At 41.8% G+C, this 20180-nt stretch overlaps 1 protein-coding gene across 6 annotated transcripts in view; it reads right to left on the bottom strand.

Annotated features, from left to right (window-relative positions):
• The window catches only part of FHIP1A (FHF complex subunit HOOK interacting protein 1A), a 294902-nt gene that overhangs the window by 29003 nt on the left and 245719 nt on the right, over positions 1 to 20180 (bottom strand). For all 6 annotated transcript variants that reach the window (XM_079154187.1, XM_079154189.1, XM_079154186.1 and 3 more), the window contains one exon: positions 10251 to 10418. In XM_079154187.1, the coding sequence (XP_079010313.1) occupies positions 10251 to 10418 (168 nt within the window). The remainder of the gene's footprint in view (positions 1 to 10250; positions 10419 to 20180) is intronic.

Genomic DNA, 20180 nt, shown 5'->3' with positions numbered 1-20180 from the left:
ACAGCTTTTCTTTTGTTGACTGGCTTACTCACTTAGTACGATATCTTCAAGATTCACCCGAGTTACAGCATCTCAACTTTGTTCTTTTTCAACTTTATTTTGGCTATTCTGAGTTCTCTGCATTTCCATAAGAATTTTAGAATCAGCTAATCAATGTCATCAAAGATGCTAGCTAGGAGTTTTACGGGTGATGCATTAAATTTGCAGATCAATCTGGGGAGTATTCCTCTATGAACAATATCAAGTCTCCAGCACATGAAGATGTTTTTCCATTTATTTAAGTCTTCTTTAATTTCTTTCAACAATGTTTGTAGTTTTCACAAGTTTTATGCTTCTTTTGAGATTTATTCCTAAATATTTTATTCTTTTTGATGTTATTATAAATAGGACTGTCTTCTTAATTGGATTTTTCGATTGCTCAGTGGTATTATAGAGAAATAAAATTGACTTTTGTGTATTAATCTTATATTCTCCAACCTTAATGAACTCATTATGAGACCTAATAGTGTTCCAGTGTAGTTCTTAGTTTTTTATATAAGATTGTGTCATCTACATATACAGATAATCTTACTTCCAATCTGAATGGTTTTTATTTTACTTTCTTATTTAATTTCCCCAGCTAGAACTTTAAGTACTATGTGGAATAAACCCGGTGAGGCCAGCATTCTTATCTTATTTCTTATCTTGGGGGGAAGCTTTCTTCGCCATCAAGTATGCTGTTAGTTCTGAGTCTTTCATAGATGACCTGTATTAGATTTCATAAGTTCTCCTTTATTTTCAGTTCGTTGAGTATGTTTACCATACTGAATTTTGTGAAATGTTTTCTCCGTGTCTACTGAGATGATTATATGATTTTTTCCCCTTTATTCTATTCCTATGATGTATTACATTAATTGATTTTCCAATTTTATAGCAGCTTTGCAATCCTGGCTTGCTAAATCCCACTTGATCAGAGTGAATGCTTTTTAAACATTCTAGGTTCTGTGTGCTACTGTTTTGTTGAGACTGTCTATATTCATAACAGATACTGAAGCCAGAATTGGGGACAGGCAGTTAGTGTAGAAATAGGGAATCGGGTCAAATCGAGGAAATGGAGGCCATAAAATCATCTGCCTCTGGAAGTTGGAGACTGCCCCTGGAAGAATGGAATGTCAAGGATCTCCGGAGCCCATTGATTACCAAATTTACCTGCCTTTATCAAGGACTGCAAACAAGGAGCTGCTAATTAATGCCCCCTGGGCCCTTGCCTGCCTGAATCACCTTGGCCCTCCCCCTGCCCATGGCTTTTCACTTAATGCAAAACCAGGCCTAGTCATGTAGGCAGGAAGGAGAGATAAGGGGGGAGAGAACTGGAGAACAAAAGAGACCTTAACCTATAAAAGATGTAGGGTGTGCTCACTTCTTGGGACTTTTGAACATCAGCCATGGCCCCCTTCTCCCTGCCGGGAGAAGTCTGTATTATTAGCTTTAAATAAAACCTGCTTAATATGCTTGCCTTGGCGTGCTTCTCTAGTGTTCAATCTTCAACATTAGAAGGAGCAGAACTCGGCACCAGTAAACGGCGGTATCAGATTTGGAGGTTCCACCGAGATTTACGCCAAGGTAAGTAAGCTTCTTTCTCCACGCACCCCACATCTGTTTGAGGTGCATCTTTCTGTCTCTTTATTTTTGGAGGGCAAAATGGGCACCCGTCGGCTACTTAAATGCAGTTAGTGCAGCCGCCATTCTTAAGACTCGGGTGAAAGTTTTCCCGGCCCAGGCAAGTTTCCAATCACCTGCTCTGCAGGCATGTTGGACTGTGCTGAAGCCATTTCCTACTTTTCTGTCCAGGCCCGGAGCGCAATTGCCGTGAGTACACAGTGTCCCTAGTCCTGATCTGCCCAGGATGCGTGGAGGTGGAGGAAGGGTTGGAACAACTGCGGGGTTCTCGGCCCGGGCTACTCTCGGGTGGACCCCAAAGGTTCCTTCTCCGGACTCCACCTCCCGACAGCCCTGAGGGGTATCCAGAGTGATCGGTAGACAGTGGCACTGAGGGAAAGCGCCAATTACCTTTGCCTTCGTATGGGCCGCACAGTGCACAACACTCCCGCACATCCACTCCCTCCTGGATGCTCCCCTTCCCTTGCCGGTCAGACATTAGGAATTCAAACTGTAGGATTAAGGCCTGGGATGATTGGTATGAATGCCCAGGTTCCCTTTGTTCGCATAGTTAGCCTTCACTAGTCTAGACACTAGACTCTCCCCATTACTGTTCCTGTGCTTAAATGTGCTCATGGTGTTCTCTTTAAGCTGCAAGAGGGACGCATTTAAAAACCCCTCCCGTGAGACCCTCCAAGCAAAGGGCGTTATACGCCTAACAACCAATAGATGTCCCCTCACCCTCCGGAGATTCCTTTAGTCTACAGGGCAAGAAGATAGGCAAAAGGCACACTTTTTACTTTTGTCATCGTTTTTCACAATTAGGAGTTTATAGTGGCAGGAGGAAAGCAGTAATGCCCTTAAGTCTGAATCCTCCCAGGGTCTCTAGCACAGGGCAAACTAGGACCCTAGCACTTTGCCGAAGAAGGCCAGAAATAACTTTGGCAAAGCCAGGTAGTGAGAGACGGGTTTTCTGGACCGTAAGGAAGCTCAAAGTTAGGGAGACGTCCCTAATATTTCTAACTCAGAAGGGAGCTTCTCTCTAACAGTATTGCCAGGTTCACCACTAGCCTGCATACTGCTAAATTGCAAATGATCAAGAAAAGTGCCTTTCATATGTTACCATGCTTGACATCAATGATCTCTACCATGAGAAGTGAAAGACTTCAGGAATCACCTACTAAGGGAGGAAAATGGAGGGGACCCTCCCAACTTAAGACAGACAAAAATAAATTTAAGGAGGCTTTTGGAGGATCCTAATAAATATTGAGATGTTTCAAAACTTATGCCAGGTATGACTTCACCTGGAAAATTATGCTATTAACCATCTAGAGAACAGGCAGTTCCCAGAAACCATCCTAACTGGGATTCAAATAGTGAGTAGGATGCCTAAAAAACTATTATGCAGCCTTCAGGAAAGTCCTGCTATTTTCATAGAGAGACTTAGGAAAGCAATAAGAAAACACACCACTCTGAATCCTGAATCCATAAAGGGCCACCTACTTTTAAAGTATAAATTTACCATTTAGTCAGCCCCAAATATTTAGAGGAAATTACAAAAATTGGCACATGGCCCTGATCAATCCTCAGATGATCTTCTCCAGCTTGCATCTTCCGTTTTTTTTTAATAGACATCAAAAGGAAAAAAGGGAACATATAGGCAAGGAAAAGGACTTATTAAAGATCATTCAAACTGATAGAAACTTTTAATGCCTTGCAATAGTCCATGCAATTTGCCCATTTTAGGAGTTAAAAAGCAAACTGCCTAGTCCAAAACCTTAGAATAATGAAGCAGTAATTTCCCCCACCCTGTAGTTCTTAATCCATATAGTTTTATCTTGTATTCCAACTGCTGCTTGGTTTACTAAGTTAGATTTAAAAGATGACTTTTCCTGTTTATGCTAGACTCTGAATGGCAATTTCTGTTTGCCTTTGAGGAACCAGATACTGTATCTCAACTAACCTAGACAGTGTTGCCTCAGGATTTAGATGGCCCTCACCTGTTCCGGACAAACCTTAGCTAAGGACTTAACAAAATTCAGAGATAAAACATCTGTAATTGTTCTCCAGTAAGTAAATGACATCCTTTATGTGCCTCCACCCAGGAGGAATATCAAAAGGCCATTACAGAAGTCCTAAACTTCTTAGCTAATAGGAATTATACGATCTCAAAAAATAAAGCTTAATTATGTCATCAACAGGTTCAATACTACAGGAAATAGCCACCATAGGACAATATTCTGCCCCAGGAATATCAAGAAGGGGACTTACTTCTAGCTCCTGTCCTCAGCTTACCTATGAAGCAAGATTTAACTTGTTAGTCACAAAAGGGAAAATAAATCCCGGATAAGCAGCCATAGGCAGCTCAATAACCAATGGCATATCTCAGTGAAGAACTTAGCAAAGTAGCTTCATTCTCAAAAGTAATGGAAAATAAGGTCTCATAATTTTCTTTGACATCCAATCTGTCCTGATGAGATGGCTAAAATGCCCTAGGCACAAAGTTTGTGTTAAAGCCTGTTAGATCCTTCCAGATTTCAGTCAAGGCTCACATTAAAAAAGCCTAAAGGCTCAGTAGGAGACCGGTCTCGAACCCAAGGGAAAAAAAAGGTAAAGAGAGCCTTATCTAAACTCCAGAAAAAGTAAATTTTATGGTACTTCACTAAAGTAATTAACGGCCGTATCATTTTTCCAGGACTCTTGTTTTTTTAATTATATGTTTTCTTGAGCTCATGATTTTTTTGATCAGTTCTATTTTTTTATTCAGCTAGAGTTTTTGAACATCTGTTACATTGCAATGGAGATTCACCTATAAAGTTACAAGGCCTTTGATTTTGTGTTATTTGTATGTTGTGCTGTCTGATGTCATGTTTTGTCTGTATCAAAAATGAGCGCTCCTAAAATTAAAATTAAAAAAATGGATCCAGATACTCTCAACTCACGTGATTTAAAAAGGTTCAAATTGGGTAAAATAATAAAAGTAAAATGTCTTTGAAAATAACTCACAAGTCTCTAGGTGGTCAGGCTAATAAAATATTAATGTTAATAAAGTGTCTAATATCAATTGTTTCTAGGACTTCAACAGGGAAGAGACAGCAAATACTCTTCAGGACACTTGTCTGATATCTTGGTTTTTACAGAATAAGTGAATTAGAGTTAACCTGTATGGGATTACTCAAATGTGGTTGTAGAGACATCTGATTAATTTACAAAGTTAAAATGCTAATTGTTAAATAACATCGAGTACTTTTAACTCCTTAAATTCCATGGGGTATCATACTTAAACATTATTGATATTTTCATAGGTTGGTAAATAAAAGGGTTTAAACTTGCTTTGTGTTATCACTAAACTAAAAACAAGGTTACTAAGTTATGTCCTAACAAGTGCAATTCTATATACAAAGGGTCCCAAAAGTTTCAACTGTGTTTCAATTAGAGTACTATAAACAACAGAATATTTAATCTTATTAAAATAGAGTAATTTATCTAAATTCAGAAATTTCATTTAAGAGTTGTTTCAGAATGTGAACAAAAAGCGGTCAACAAATAGGAAAGAGAAAATAAAAGGTTCTGGGTATGGAAATATATTTAGTAAAAGGAAAAAGGAAATGTTTCTGGGTAAGAAAGTTCTTGTGTGATGAAATACATGAGGGTCTAAGTAAGTGCTAAGAAAGACTGTGTAAGTAAAGGACAAATTTCAACAAGTTTGTGTGTAACTAAGTTGGTTGTATGTGTGTGAGACACCTAAAGCTATTTAAGGTTTTTCCTAAGGTGAAATATTAATGTTCTGATATAAACCAAAGTTTAATCTATATGGTAAAATAACAAGGATTTCTTAGAAACACTAATTTACTCTTAACTTTATGTCTTAAGTTTTATTCTTTAGAACAATTAAAAATTAGGGGTTTATACAATTATGGTTAAACAACTGTTAGATTATTGTACTATGTTACAGAGTCTACATTTTTCTCTAAAAACTAAATTTGGTAAGATAAAAGTGTCAAGGTAATTGTGAAATGGTCACTAGTTGTAAATTAAATGTGTTCATATTTTTCAGGTACACAAGTTTTTAAAGCAGGGAATTTATCAAGCTCTGCTATCCTCCAGATTAAACTTGTCTGTAATGGTAATTTTAAACTTATAAAGTAAATTTTATTGGGGATTTATTTCTATCATTTAATGTTCTATTATAGGACCTGCTATCAATAGGGTATGTGTAAAATTTGTTACTTTTTACACTGAGATAAAGAATTTCAAATGTAAATGTATTTCTAAACACTAGAGTCTGACTTGTTTAAAGGTTAATATTGTGAAACATGAAAACATTTTGCCACTTATTCACACAAAAGGAAAGTTAAAAGCTCTCTCAGGCTTTCTTTAATTCATGTTTTAGATATAATGTTAAATTGTTTTAACTAGTGTTCATATAGACTCAGGAAACAATATGTGTAAACTTCTTAAAATGACATTTAAGAAAGAAGCAAAGATCAACATCAGAATTAGAACACTTAAGATCTGTAAAGAGCCACGCCTTACCTGAGATAAGGCTCTGCCTCCCACCTCACTGTGTGTAGGATAGCTCCAAAATAAGCCAGACTTCAGCTTACTTAAAGTTATAGTCAAAAGATTGGTTTTTGTTGTAAAAGTACTGTGATCTCAAATAGGGGATATAATGTGGTCCTCAGTCAAAATTCAAGATAGCTATTATACAAACAAAATATATTTTTACTCTTGCTAATTTCATTTCGTAAAACTGTTACCTGTTAATGTTTTGCAGAAGTAGCTGCTTCAAGAACACACAACCTAGGTAACTTGTGATAATAAGCCATCACCTATAGAACAGATAGTGGTAACTTCCAGTACTAATACAGACTCCAGTTAGATAAAAGGGTAAATAACTGTAAAGTTATAGACACTGAAGTTGAAGCCCAGTACTCTTACTTTATGACTGGTGAGACTGGCTTGCTGGATAATTAAGATCAAACTTAGAAATTGGAGTTAAATACAGAGGTCAAGAAAAGTCCATATTTGGGTCTTGCCCTCAACGGTCAGCCTGAACCCAGGGAATTAGAGAACTTCTCTAAGGAGCATTGCAACTCTGGGTCACACAACCTCCTGATCAAGGAGATTGTTGAGACTAGAGGATGAAAAATCACCCAGTGCATCTGCTGCAGAGGAGGGTCATGGAAAAGGGGAAACATCCCTTGATGCTTCTAAAGGAAGTCACCTCATCAAGAGACCCTGCCTAACCAAAGTCACTGGTGGAACCAGGAAGCCGCTCTTAAGTTCTCTACGAGTGACCCCTGTGGGAACTCAGCTGACTCTTTAAGAAGACAGGAACCAGGTCAATTTGACCAGCTTGATCTTAGATACCCAGCAAAACAGTTAAAACCAAAATATAGCCATTCTTGGGCATTTAAAGGAAATAATAGTTAAATGTAACTTAAGATGTATACTTGTACTAGCCCACTAGAATAAAGGCTGGAAGCTACAAATGAAAGAAAGATTCTTCAGCAAATGTGCCTGATAACTATCAAGAGAAACCGCCAGAGTCAGAAGTTTTAGTCAGTTTAAGACCTTTCTAAGCTACACAGGTATGATTATCTAGCCCTAAGTAACAGAAGTATAGAGATCTCTACTAAACACAGGTTATACCAATAAAGGGATATTTTACAAAATCAGATGATATTAAGTAGCTTAATTATATTTTCTGGGGACATCAATGACATTAAGAGCTAAATGTCATGTTTACATTCCTGACAACCTGGAAAATGTTAAAGTCCCCAAATAAAGGCCTTGTCCTCTCCAGCCTTTGCTAGGCCTAGTTATGGGAACAATTTCTCAGTTCTTCCACCTTCTGGTAAGAGATTGACTTCTGCCATTTTCATGATACTCAGTGGCATATTTCAGATGCTACAACATTTACTTTGTACTAATCTCATTTCAGTACTCATGTCTTTTTGTTCTTCTATCATAGAAGCACCCATCCCCAGATGACTTTACAACCTGCTCTTCCCCAACCAGGCTTCTTCCTGGGACCCCTCGATTGACCCGATTTTTAGAAAAGGAACTCCAAGCTGCTTGCCCCACGCCACCCACTTCCAGCTCGAAGAAGTCAGAGCGGTCATCGACCTCCTTCCCCAGCAGCATGGAGTTCCTAAGATTAGAGGGGGGAATGAAGCCAGAATTGGGGACAGGCAGTTAGTGTAGAAATAGGGAATCGGGTCAAATCGAGGAAATGGAGGCCATAAAATCATCTGCCTCTGGAAGTTGGAGACTGCCCCTGGAAGAATGGAATGTCAAGGATCTCCGGAGCCCATTGATTACCAAATTTACCTGCCTTTATCAAGGACTGCAAACAAGGAGCTGCTAATTAATGCCCCCTGGGCCCTTGCCTGCCTGAATCACCTTGGCCCTCCCCCTGCCCATGGCTTTTCACTTAATGCAAAACCAGGCCTAGTCATGTAGGCAGGAAGGAGAGATAAGGGGGGAGAGAACTGGAGAACAAAAGAGACCTTAACCTATAAAAGATGTAGGGTGTGCTCACTTCTTGGGACTTTTGAACATCAGCCATGGCCCCCTTCTCCCTGCCGGGAGAAGTCTGTATTATTAGCTTTAAATAAAACCTGCTTAATATGCTTGCCTTGGCGTGCTTCTCTAGTGTTCAATCTTCAACATTAGAAGGAGCAGAACTCGGCACCAGTAAACGGCGGTATCAATACTAGTATGCAGTTTCCTTGTGATATCTTTGGGTTTTCAAGTTGCAATAATACTGGATTCCTAGAACAAGTTGGGATGTATTCCCTCCTATTCTACTTTTTTAAGAGTGGTCTTTTTTTATTTTATTTTTGGTTGTTGATGGACCTTTATTTACTTATATGTGGTACTAAGATTCAAACCCAGTGCCTCGCACATGCTAGGCAAGAACTCTACCACTGAGCCAAACCCCCAGCTCCTCCTATTCTATTTTCTGGAAGAGTTTGTGACGAATTTACATTAATTATCCTCTTTTGTAAATTGTAAAAGAAATCATACTACACGAAATTTTGCAACTCCATGATTTTTAAGTGTACAATTCAGTAATGTTAAGTATAATCACATTCTTATGCAACAGATCTCTAAAATATTTACAATGAAATTAAAACTCAGTAACCACTGAATGGCCCCCTCATCTCCCCCACTCAGCCCCTGAGGGCCACCATTGTACTTTCCGTGTCTGTAAATCCAACTGCTTTAGATACCGCAGATGAATAGAATCACACAATTCCCCTTTGTTGACTGGCTTCCTTCACTTAGTATAATAGCCTCAGGTATTATCTGTGGTGTAATAACATCCATGTTGCAGCATCTCAAAGTAAATTCTCTCTTCCCTTGTGATTCTTCTGTTTGACCTACTAGTTATTTAGGAGTTTTCTGTTTAATTTCCTTATATTAAGGGGAATTTTTTTTTTAATTTCAATCCATTGTGATCAGAGAACATACTTTGCATAATTCCAATCCTTTGAAATACACTGACACTTTATTTTTTAATTTTTTCAAAATAACTGGAACAGTGAGGCTCTTCTTATGACGAAGCTTATGGTCTGTCTTGAAGACTTCTCCATGGGCACTTGGGGAATAATGTGTATTCTACTATTAGGTGGAATCATAAGTGAATATTTTCTCTAGTGTAACATCTTAATTTCTTTAATGATCTTTTTACTGTATTTTTGAATTATTAGTAGTTGCTCTAGTTCGTCTAATATGCTTTAACTCATCAGACTCTGCTTCAGGTTTATGCTAATGAATTAGTTCCAGTGAAATATAGAAATATTGCTCCCATCTAGCTCCATTCCTCTTCCCTGCCTTGTGCTATTATTAACATCTACATGTTATGAACGCAAAGACACATTGTTCAATTATTATTATTTTAAAATTATTGTAGAGGGGGTTATGATAGGTGGCAGTAATAGCAATAGCAGGACTTTCAAAGGGAACCAAGGCTCCACATTGAAGAATGATCACCAAGCCAGGCATGGTGGCACATGTCTGTAATCCTAGTGACTCAGGAGGCTGAGGCAGGAGGATTGCAAGTTTGAGGCCAGCCTCAGCAACTCAGCCAGATCCTCAGCAATTTAGAGAAACCTGTCTTAAAATAAAATTTTTCAAGAGAAAAAAAAGGGGGACTAGGGAATGTAGCTCAGTGGTAAGTGCCCCTGGGTTCCCAACTTCCCATTCTTGAATTTCAAAGCATTCATGGACAGAAATATGATCTTTAACACCCAGACTTGACACTGGCTCCTTGGCTATACCTGCACTTAAGGGCTTATATTCCCCAGATTCTTGCCCCTTGAGAAATGCATTCTGCTAATTCTGTAGAAGAAAGAGTCAATTCAGACAAACTGAGAAAGATCTCCTATGGAAAGCAGTAAGTGGGAGGGCTCTTAATTTAAAACAATAAATTCAGTTCATCTCTATACAATTAGAAAGAAGGTAATAGATGCAAGAAAAAGAAAAAGAAAAAAGGGGCCAGGGGAGACTAGGAAAGAAAAGAGAATATTCGTAATTTCATTTCCAAAACAAACTGTCCCGGAATCTGAATGACAAGTTCCCTTCCTCCGGGCTCTTCTTACCCGAAATGGGGTGTTGATTCGGCTGGTGAGAGTGTCTAGAATGTGGACATTCTCGTGCTGGTGCAACAGGATGAACCTGAGAAAGATCTCAAGCAGCGCTGGCTCGGAGATGCTACGCAGGAAAAGGTCCAAGTACGCGGTCGTGGTCATGACCTCCTCCACGGTCACCTGGACGGAAGAGAGGGAGCGCAGGTAAGCGGCTCTCCAGGCTGCGGCACTGCCTCCCCAACACCCAGCACTGGCCCATACAAGACGGGACAGACAGGTGCCCATCACCTACACGCTGTGGGACACCTCAGGCTGCCTCCCCCTTCAACACAGCGAGGGAAAAGCAAAGGCAGAAAGAAGCAATTCAAGTTTTCCAAAAACTCCAGTCATCAGATACAGCTCAAATACCATAAAGATTTAACACGTCATCAAAAATGGGGGGACAAAAAAAAAATGGGGGGACAGATTATTAAAAATATTTACATGAGTAGTAAAAGAGTAATCAGAACGTTTGCTGTAACTTGTTTCATTATTAATCATGCAATTAATATTTACATGGATCCGCTACGTAAAAGCAGCTGGAAACAAAGACATATTTTCTGTCCAGGAACATGGACTATAACAAACAAAATGATAATATAATCAAGTGCAAAGGAGAGGTACAAAGTGCTACAGATGTTCAGATGTGTTTCTGGAGAATTCCAAGTCAATTTTTTATAGCTGCAAATACACATAAAGTATTATAAAGTGCTATAAGAACTTACTACTTAATAAAGTAACTGTGACCCTTTTTAATACACATTAATATGTTCTAACCTATGTGATTTTTCCCATGCAGTAAAATGTCAAAGTCAATCTCTCAATGAATAAGACTCTGAAAAAAAAAGAACTGAGGATTTCGTATTTGAGGCATCAAAATCCGAACCTTAACATTTTGACTAGAGCCGGACACTGGGACACATGCCTATAATCCCAGCGGCTCAGGAGGCTGAGGCAGGAGAATCTCGAGTTCAAAGCCAGTCTCAGCAACTCAGCAAGGCCCTGTTTCTAAATAAAATACAAAAAAGGGCTGGGGTTGTGGCTCAGAGGTTAAGTGCCCCTGGGTTCAATCCCGGGTACGAGAAAGTTTTTAAAAAATATTTGGATTGGAAATATTTTAAGAGGTAGCATGTGCTTCTTTATTCTCCTAGAGGCACGATATAACATGTCTTAATGACTAGAGGTCACTGCAGGGTCATCACTTGCTCTACCTGGCCCAGAAACACCCAGCCTCAAGAAAATCAACAAAGAAATGGTTCCAGCTTTCAGCTTCCAAGAGCACGCCCTGGAAATCTCAGAAAGCTCCCCACTGCGAGTCCAACGCACTTGATTCTAAATGAAACAGATGGCGATACTTTTTGAGGGATTATACCACCTCTTTTCTGGTTTATCATCTTCCTTCCTCCCTTTAAAAGTGGTAGCTGTCACTTTATTGTACCATTACTGTGTTTTTCCTTTTATACTACATTCCTCTTCCCCTTTTAATTCTCAGCTTTCAAAATCCACAGATCAGTTTAGAAACCAGATGTCCAGAGCTGCTGGATACGTGCAGATAGGCCCTGAGTGGATGCATCTGTGCGTAAAGGCTTGAAGCTATCTATTTTGGCTTCTCAAATTACTTTTTAGAAGTTCTTGGTGTTCAGCTGCTCTAGATAGATGCGTCCAGGTGGATAAGATATTACCAAGTCAGAGGTCTGCTTTCTTTATTCTAAACAGGGCATGCTCGTGTGAAGTCCATTTGCATTCACTCTTCCAGAATCTTCTAGAACTCACAAGGCCGTGCCCCAAGTGGCCTTGGGCAAAGCCCCAGAGTGCAGCCTTCCCCCAGGTCGGTACCACCAGTGGGAGCCTCAAAATTCAGCGCGCTACGCTCTTCGGACTGCCTTGAAAGGGCTCCCTGTAGCCCAAACACACTGTGGAAACAGGGAAGCATCAAGCACGTGGCAGGGGAATTGCTTTGAGATGAGTGCTTCTCCTAGATTGCGCCTGCTCCTCAAGCCAATTGCTTCTATCCGTGCGTGGCACTTCTAACACTGTCCCGAGTGAGACACACCGTCTTTCTCCATTTCCCCAGTCCCATGTATAGAGTCTGGTAAACAGACAGTACTTCTCCTGAGTGAATGATGGCCCCCAGGGATCTAATGATTTATATTTGCTAGAGTTGAGCTTCACTTTAAATTCCTCTATTTGTATCCTGAAGGCCTACGAAGACTCAGGACTTTTTTGGGGGGACAGGGGGTGTGGAGGTGCTGGGGACTAAATACAGGGCCTCACACATGCGAGGTAAGTGCTCTGCCACTGACCTACCCGCCCCCCCCCCCCCACAGCCTGAAGGACTTTCGGATGTCACTGAGCATAGCTAAGCAGGAAATGACTCCAACCACTCCAAACATGTAGTCCCATTAGTTCATATCCACATGACAACTGCAACCTTGGGTTGTTCAGCAAAAATTTGATCCAAAACGATTTAGGCCAAAGTCTAATTTCCTAATGAGCTTGATCACTAGAAAAAAGTACCACCGTGTAATCCTTCCAAATAGGCCACGTGTGCAGCTTCCTTAATGCCACAGTTTCAACTTAACTACCGACCACAGCTGAACTGACATGTCACACAGAATTCAAGAAGCTGCTTTTGTACCAATCACGTAGCATCAGTTTTCCCCTTAAGTTACACATGACCTTAATAAGCTCAGAAGCCCAGCAGTAAACTCCTTAGATCATAAGCCCCAGTCTTGGGGGGCTAACATGAAAGGAGGGCATGAAACATCTATTGTTTACTACTCTTAGGCTGGATAAATGAAAGATTTTATTTCTTTTTAGAAATCAAAGCTGTCATTAATAAGCTAAGAGGATTTAAGAAAGCCCTTGGAGGGGCAGCATTTACATAACATGCTATAAATATTAAAGACCCAACTTAAGTATCAAGTTGCAAACTCTTTATAAATTGAGGTCACACTCACCTTAAACTAATATCCCAACCAGGAAAATATGGTTCCCTTCCCATCTCTTCTCCCCACCATATCCTGGGAGCCTGCAGAAGCCTTTTATCCAGAAAAATCTTTTCCTGCCCCATTACCTTACTTTCAGAAACTTCTTCTAATCCCCCCCAACAGACGACCTCCTTAACGAGGATGAGACCAGAGCCTAAGTGTGATCACTTGAAAGCTGCCGAGAAACCACCAGAGGAAAGATGCTCTGCTGTTCAGAATGTAAAGTGGACTCTTCCACGAAGTCCCCAAAGTGTTATGAGCGAGACAGGAAGGCAGCAGACCTCGTGCTTCAGGGACGAAGGGCAGTCGGAGCGAGTGTGGGGAAGGCCTGTGCCTTACCGATCGGCTACCAGCATCGACTGACTGCTTCTTGCAAGAACTGCAGGTAGCCACGAACTTCCCCAGAGACTGCACCTCAGCACTGTGGCACGTCGGTGACGGAGCTGAAGGATACTAACGCTTATGAATGTTCTTTCATTCCAACAGTAGCCCACGGTGACTGAAACCGCCCAAAGAAAAGTGGGCTTCCTCAAACAATTGTCTTTGGGAAGATAAGGACAACCAGACCCTACAGAACCCATCTGTGCAGGCGCTCTGCTATGCTTACTTTTCAGACCAAGTTCTAGAAGAGATCCCTGACTCAGGTACCTGATTTTATTAGTCAAGTCCAATTCAGCTCATCCTCTGAAATAAATCTTTCTTCACCACCCTCTCTGACCTCCTCCAGTCCGGGCCTGGGTCCCTCTTCATGCCAGGTACCTTTGCCAATCCCGTAAACGGGTGCTTTTGAAAGGACAGTTTCAGACCCAAGAATGGGTGAATGGATTCAATGTATTGGTTCACTAGCAGTTTAGACTAAATTCAAACAGAAAATGTTAGCATACACTGCATGTAGGAACAGCAGGTGCTGTTTTGTGAAACCTTCACACACGTTTTGTTGGAAATACATATAACCCAGTATCATTTATATGTGCTTTGCTCATATTTCTAGTAAATATATTTGAATTTGTACAGATATATACATCTACGTGTGCAAATGCACAAAACACATTTCTGACCACAAGGAGTTGAGAACATCTGGAAAGCTCTACAGTGGCACAATTCCCATTCCATCCCCCACCAGTTCGACCCAGCGCCCTGTCCTCCAGGATATAACCCAACATGCTCTCTCCTGGAAGAAGGGGCACATGGTCACAATCAGTCCTCTGAACAGGACATCAACAGTGTTCAGTCAACTTACCCCTTTTTATCTTTGCCTAAGAGCTCCAAGTGTATCTTTTTTTCAGAATTTCAAGTTTCTCCGAAATGGACAATTTGCTTTCTTTTTAAGAGGAGATGGGTGGAGGAAGTGACACCATGTGTCACATTCCACTTCTATAAAATCAAAACTCTATAAACAAAAAAAAAAAATTAAGGCCAGAGCCAGGCGCAGCCATCATGCCCACAATTGCAGCAGCACATTAACTTAATGCGTAGGAGTGAAATTGAGCATATAGACATCCTGACCCTTCTGTAATCAGCTCTAGTTGGGCGACTCCATTTGCATCTAAATTAGCACCAGAATCCTCCCTGTAATGGCAGGTTTATGTGTGTCCTGGAAAGTAAATTTTCCACCTGCTAATTGTTTTTTTTTTGGTGATCCAGTCACATTGCAGCAAACAGATGGATCCTACCTTCTGTCACTCAGGTAGGTGGCAGGCAGTGGGGTCAGGTGACTGTGGCATCTTCTCCAAGTTAGAGGCCACCTTTCCTTGGCTTTTCTTTTGATGCCAGAGGAGAAAACTAGCTAATGGCTGGTTCTGGCGGGTCACCTACAAGTCCTGAGCCCTAGTGACTCCAACCAGAGTGAGGAAATGTGAGACCCAGGAGAACTCCGCTCAGGCAAAGCAGCGGAGGGGAAAGGAATGTGTGGCTGGAGGGGCCTGGACAGGGCAGAGGGGGATGCACAGACAGGCAGGGTGCAAGCTGGAGGCAGGTCTGCCCACGCAGGCAAGGGCCGCAGCTCCAGGGACCCCAAGGAAAATGGGCACTCACAATATTCAAGTACAGAAAGGAAAGGCAAAGACTCCCTGGCTCCAGCGAGCAGCCCCTCTGTTCTAGCCAAACACTCAGGACAGAAAACATCCAATTATTCAAAGTCTGAGAACAGTCTGCAGTGGATGAGTCAGGCTCCCTCCCTCCAGGCCCCTGCACGCTTCCCTTCTGCTCCTGGACCTCGAGGCCACAGACTACGGATGCCATCGCCAGAGGCAGGCTGGGGAGGTGAGTGGAGGTGACATTCGAAGTCAGTAAGTTTGGTTATTTATTCCCAAATATCGGAGAAACAGGAAATGAAAATGAAGGCTACATTGTGGACTTGGGCAACATAATTTGAAAAAATACAGTAAAAATAAAGCCAGCATGTGCCCCCTTCCCCTGGCATTTCTGCAAAGCACCTGCAATACATTAAGCACGTAAGTATAATAAACTCATACCTTCTGGGAGAAAAGGGCAACGGGGAACAGATGGCTTTTCAGGCCCTTCCAGTCCCTGCCTGGGGAAGCCCCCTCCATCTTCCCAGCAGAAGGTGGGGCTAGGGGTTACCAGGAGGGAACCCGGCATCAGAGACACACTGGGGTGGGGGCAGTGCCACCTGTCGTGCCACAGCCATGGTGGCACTTCCCAAGCCGGGCGGCTTCCTTGCTGAGTGCAGCTTCCCTGAAGCATGCTCTCCACGCCTGCAGCAGCCTGTGTCTCAGGTGTGTGAATTAATGCGGTTCTTACTGACCACCTCTCCCCCAAGGATACCGCTATAACTTGGATTTGATTTTTGTTCTGTTTCCCATTTTGTTCTCGGTAGAGACAACTTTGTCATGAATATGTCGACTGTTAGCAATGTCATGCCATTGGGGGTTCTTAGCTTCTACACTCCCCAGCAACAGGAAGGTACCAGGAATGGTGCTCTTCAAGGAACATCTGTTAAGCCCCTGTGAAAGCTCTGTGTTAAATGCTAGGGACAGAGAGATAGTTCTGAGTGGTGGCTGTTGTATGCAGGAGCCAAAAGCAGAGGAAAATCCACATCAGAACCTTCAAGAGTTCTGTCTCAGGGGTTATGGAATGATGTTAGCCTTTCAGAGAATATGGCTGTTAGTGCCAAGTAGAAAAGGAGATTTGGGGGAAAACAGGGAGTGAAAGATAAGAGAGAGAGGTTTTCAGAAAAGAACACAGGCTTTACAGCTAGACAGACTCAAGTTCAAGTCCCAACATTCATTACCTGCATGATCTTGATTGTGTCATTTAATCTCTCTGGGCCTGCTTCCTCTGTAAAATGAATAGTCCACTATCTTTCAAAGTATGGAGATAATTAAACACAATGGGCTTAAATTTCAACACAAAGAGTCTTGGTAAAAGATGACTATTATTTTCTGATTTGGGGCATCATTTTAAAATATGCTCAACTGGGGCAAAAACTGACAAATGTAATCTGTGTCTGTCTGTCCATATTTTGGGAGAAGTGTTCATATTTTGAGAGAAGGCGGGGAGAAATATAATAGCCCTTATAAAAATGAGCCCTTCTACTTCCACTCCTCTCCCCCACTCCCTCCCAGGCATTTTTCAGAATTAGGAGTGTCATGGTCTGGATGTGAGGTGTCCCTCAAAAGCTCATGTGTGAGACAATACAAGAAGGTTCAGAGGAGAAATGATAGGTTGTGAGAGTCTGAACCCAAGCAGTGATTTAATCCCCTGAAAGGGATTAACTGAGTAGTAACTGAAGTGGTGGGGTGTGGCTGGAGGAGGTGGGAATTGGGACCTGGCTTTCAGTTTATATCTGTATCTGGCCAGTGGAGACCCCTCTACTTCCCGATCGACATGTAAGCTGGTTGTCTCTGCCATATTCTTCTGCCAAGCTTTCCTGCCTCACCTTGAACCCTGAGGAATGGAGGGTTCAAGACTGAGACCTCTGAAACCATGAGCCCTCAAACTTTTCCTCCTTCAAAATTGTTCTGGTCAGATCCTTTTAGCACAGCAGTGAAATAGCTGACTAAAACAAGGAGATGCTAACATGGCCACAGGTGACAGGCTGAGAGAATCCCAAGGAATGAGTGTGTCCCAGGACAAGGTGGAGTTACAGGGAACACAAGAACCCTCTAAAACTTTTCTTGTTCTGTATTTGCCAATGTGGGCCCATGTAGACCTTGCTCTACCCTCACAGGACCAGTCGACCACAATTTGAGAGCAGAAATAAAGCTGTCATTGCCAACAAAAATAGCCTGATGTCCACAGGGCCACACTGCAACCATGGCTGGCCGAGCTGAAGGGTCACTGCTCTCATATCATCAATATTTTTGTCTCTTCTCCATCATAAATCACTCTCTCTGAGGATTGAGCAAATGGCTACAGCTTCTTTCCTGTATTTTATATGCATAATGTTGTCCTACGACCTCATTAAAATAACTCATCAAAGTATAATCAAATACATGACCCATTATATTTGAACATCATCCAATAGAGTTTATCTGTAGAAATGCCCCAAATATTACATAAGAAATTATTCATAGCATGGCTCTGAGGTCAGGAATAACAAAGAAATGTGAGGATATTTTAGCTCAAAAGAAAAAATCTGAGTATTCCAAAGGTCACTTGATTCCTCCCCTTCCTATTTGTTCCAGAAAGATTCTCTTTGATTCAGACTTCCTAGTTGCAATGTGAAGAACAATAAAAACACCAAATCTTTGACAGTTGCTGAGCACCTACTATATATTTAAGGACTCTGCTAAGCCTTCGGTTTTGGTGCTTTCAGACCCGTACAATCTGATGGGAACTGATTCCAGATGAACCAAGCAGGAAGGATCCTCACTGAAAGGGCACTGGGCAAGCTCACAGAATCACCCCACGCTGGGAACAGGCTCAGAGAAGAAAGCAAGTGAGGGAGACACAGGTGCCTACACAGCCTCCTCTGAACCCAGAGCAGTCACAGGACTTCCTGTGGCAACACAGCTCAGGCATAGCTCAAAGTCTTTTCAATCACAAGAGTCAATCCTCATTACAAAGGGGGATTCCACCTGCTGTCTTTCAATTGTGCCTTGCCTTGCCCTCCCCTTAAGAAACGGTGATGGAGAAGTGCTAATCCCCAAACTCTACTTTCTTTAACTTCTCTCTTCCTTCCTATGTATGTATGTATGAATGTATGTATTCAGTACTGGGGATTGAATCCAGAAGTGCTTTACCACTGAGCTACATCCCCAACCCTTTTTATTTTTTAAGACAGGGTCTCACTAAGTTACTGAGGCTGGTCTTCAACTTGAAATCCTCCTGTGTCAGCCTCCAAAGTCACCAGGATTACAGGGGTACACCACTGCACCTGGCTCAACTTTCTTTCCTATTCTGGAATTCTTATTAAACCCCTCAGCTTCCAACTGTCTAGGCTAAGTCAATTCCCTTTCTCAGTTTTCTTAATGCATTTATCCAACCTTTAAGATTGCAAACTTTCTGCAGAAACAACTACATCTGACCTACACTGATTTCTCAAAGGCCCTGGTGCACCATCAAGACACTCAAAGAATAATCAATAAATGTGTTAAGATGGAAATCAATAGCCCTGTTACTAGAAAAAAAATACTCATTTTTCACTTGGGGGGATGCCTTCATTAGCAGGGTAGCAAGATTAATCTGCTAATACTTGAATGGCAGAGGAAATTTTCTATTTATAGAGAATAACTCTTCATCGAAAAGAGAAAGCTTAACTCATGCCACAGTCTCCAGTTATGGCAACCTGGAAAGGGGATCCACTGGGAAAAAAAGAAATGCCTCCTGGGTCTCCCCCCGCCCCGTTTCTCCTTCTGATGAATGAGACAGCCCTACTGAATTCTGATGAGGAGGACTTTCAAGGCCGGGAAATGGTCCCTGAGCAGAGTCTCCTCCAGCAGCTCCTTGGAAGGAAGGGTGGCATCTCGTGGCAGCCGCTGCACCCCCAGCAACTCAGTCGGCCTGCTGGACTAACTATATGTCTAGAGATGGAGTTTTATATTCCAACCAGCCCTCCTAGATACCGGAACTAGAACGAAAGCAAGCCCTGAGGTTACGAGACAATTTTCACTCCTGGCTTATTTTCCTTGAGCCACAGAAAGACCTCAACACAATGGGAAGACAGATAACAGGCAGGTGTCTGCCCGAACGAATCCAATGATTCTAGTCATTCTGGTCGTTTTTCTCTGTCATCCCAAACCTGCTGATCACCTGGCACTGGATAATCACAGGGAGCACTGCCAGATGCACGTCGAACACCCAAATGAGCAGAGAGGCCCTTCAAGGTAGCATGGGGCAAGGCAATCGGTGCAGGAAGGAGAACAAATGGGCTAACCTCCTTGTTCATTTTCCTTGCTTTTTGGTTTTCTGATGACTGCTTGAAGAAAATCTTGCAGGGCATTTGTTGCTGATAAATCTTTAATGTCCTCTTCGAGTACAGGGAGAGAATAAGGGATTCACACCAACTTTTAGACCAGATTTCCCTCTTCTCTTCACTTGTTTCCAAGGTAAATACCACCTGGCTTCCTTAGATAAGGTGGGGTTTTGTGTGAGTTTCTTTTCTTTTTTCTTTTTTTTTTTTTTTTTTTTAATTATTATTTCTCTGTGCCTCAGGAGAGTGGGGCCTTCCCTATCTTTTCATAGTTCTGATGCTTAAGAACCGAATCCTCTGGTACAGCATTATCTCCCTCATGCACTTGTGGAAATTTTTTTAAAAAGCAAGCAAGCTCATTTCCCATTTAGAATCACAAGTAAATGTAAGCTTAATTTATCGCCCTAATTTCCTCTCCCACAATGGGTAAGAAGTGACATGGGGCACTAGGGAGGGGTCGGAGATGAGGAGGCTGTGAGCACCTGGTCAGACTCAAACACTCTGGCCATCGAGGTGCAGTAAAACAACCAATGCCCG

This window comes from Sciurus vulgaris (assembly GCF_902686455.1).
Source record: "Sciurus vulgaris genome assembly, chromosome: 9".
In the NCBI taxonomy this organism is placed as follows: Eukaryota; Metazoa; Chordata; class Mammalia; order Rodentia; family Sciuridae; genus Sciurus; species Sciurus vulgaris.
Note: the sequence above shows the minus strand (reverse complement) of the source record. Positions and strands in the feature narration are given on the sequence as shown.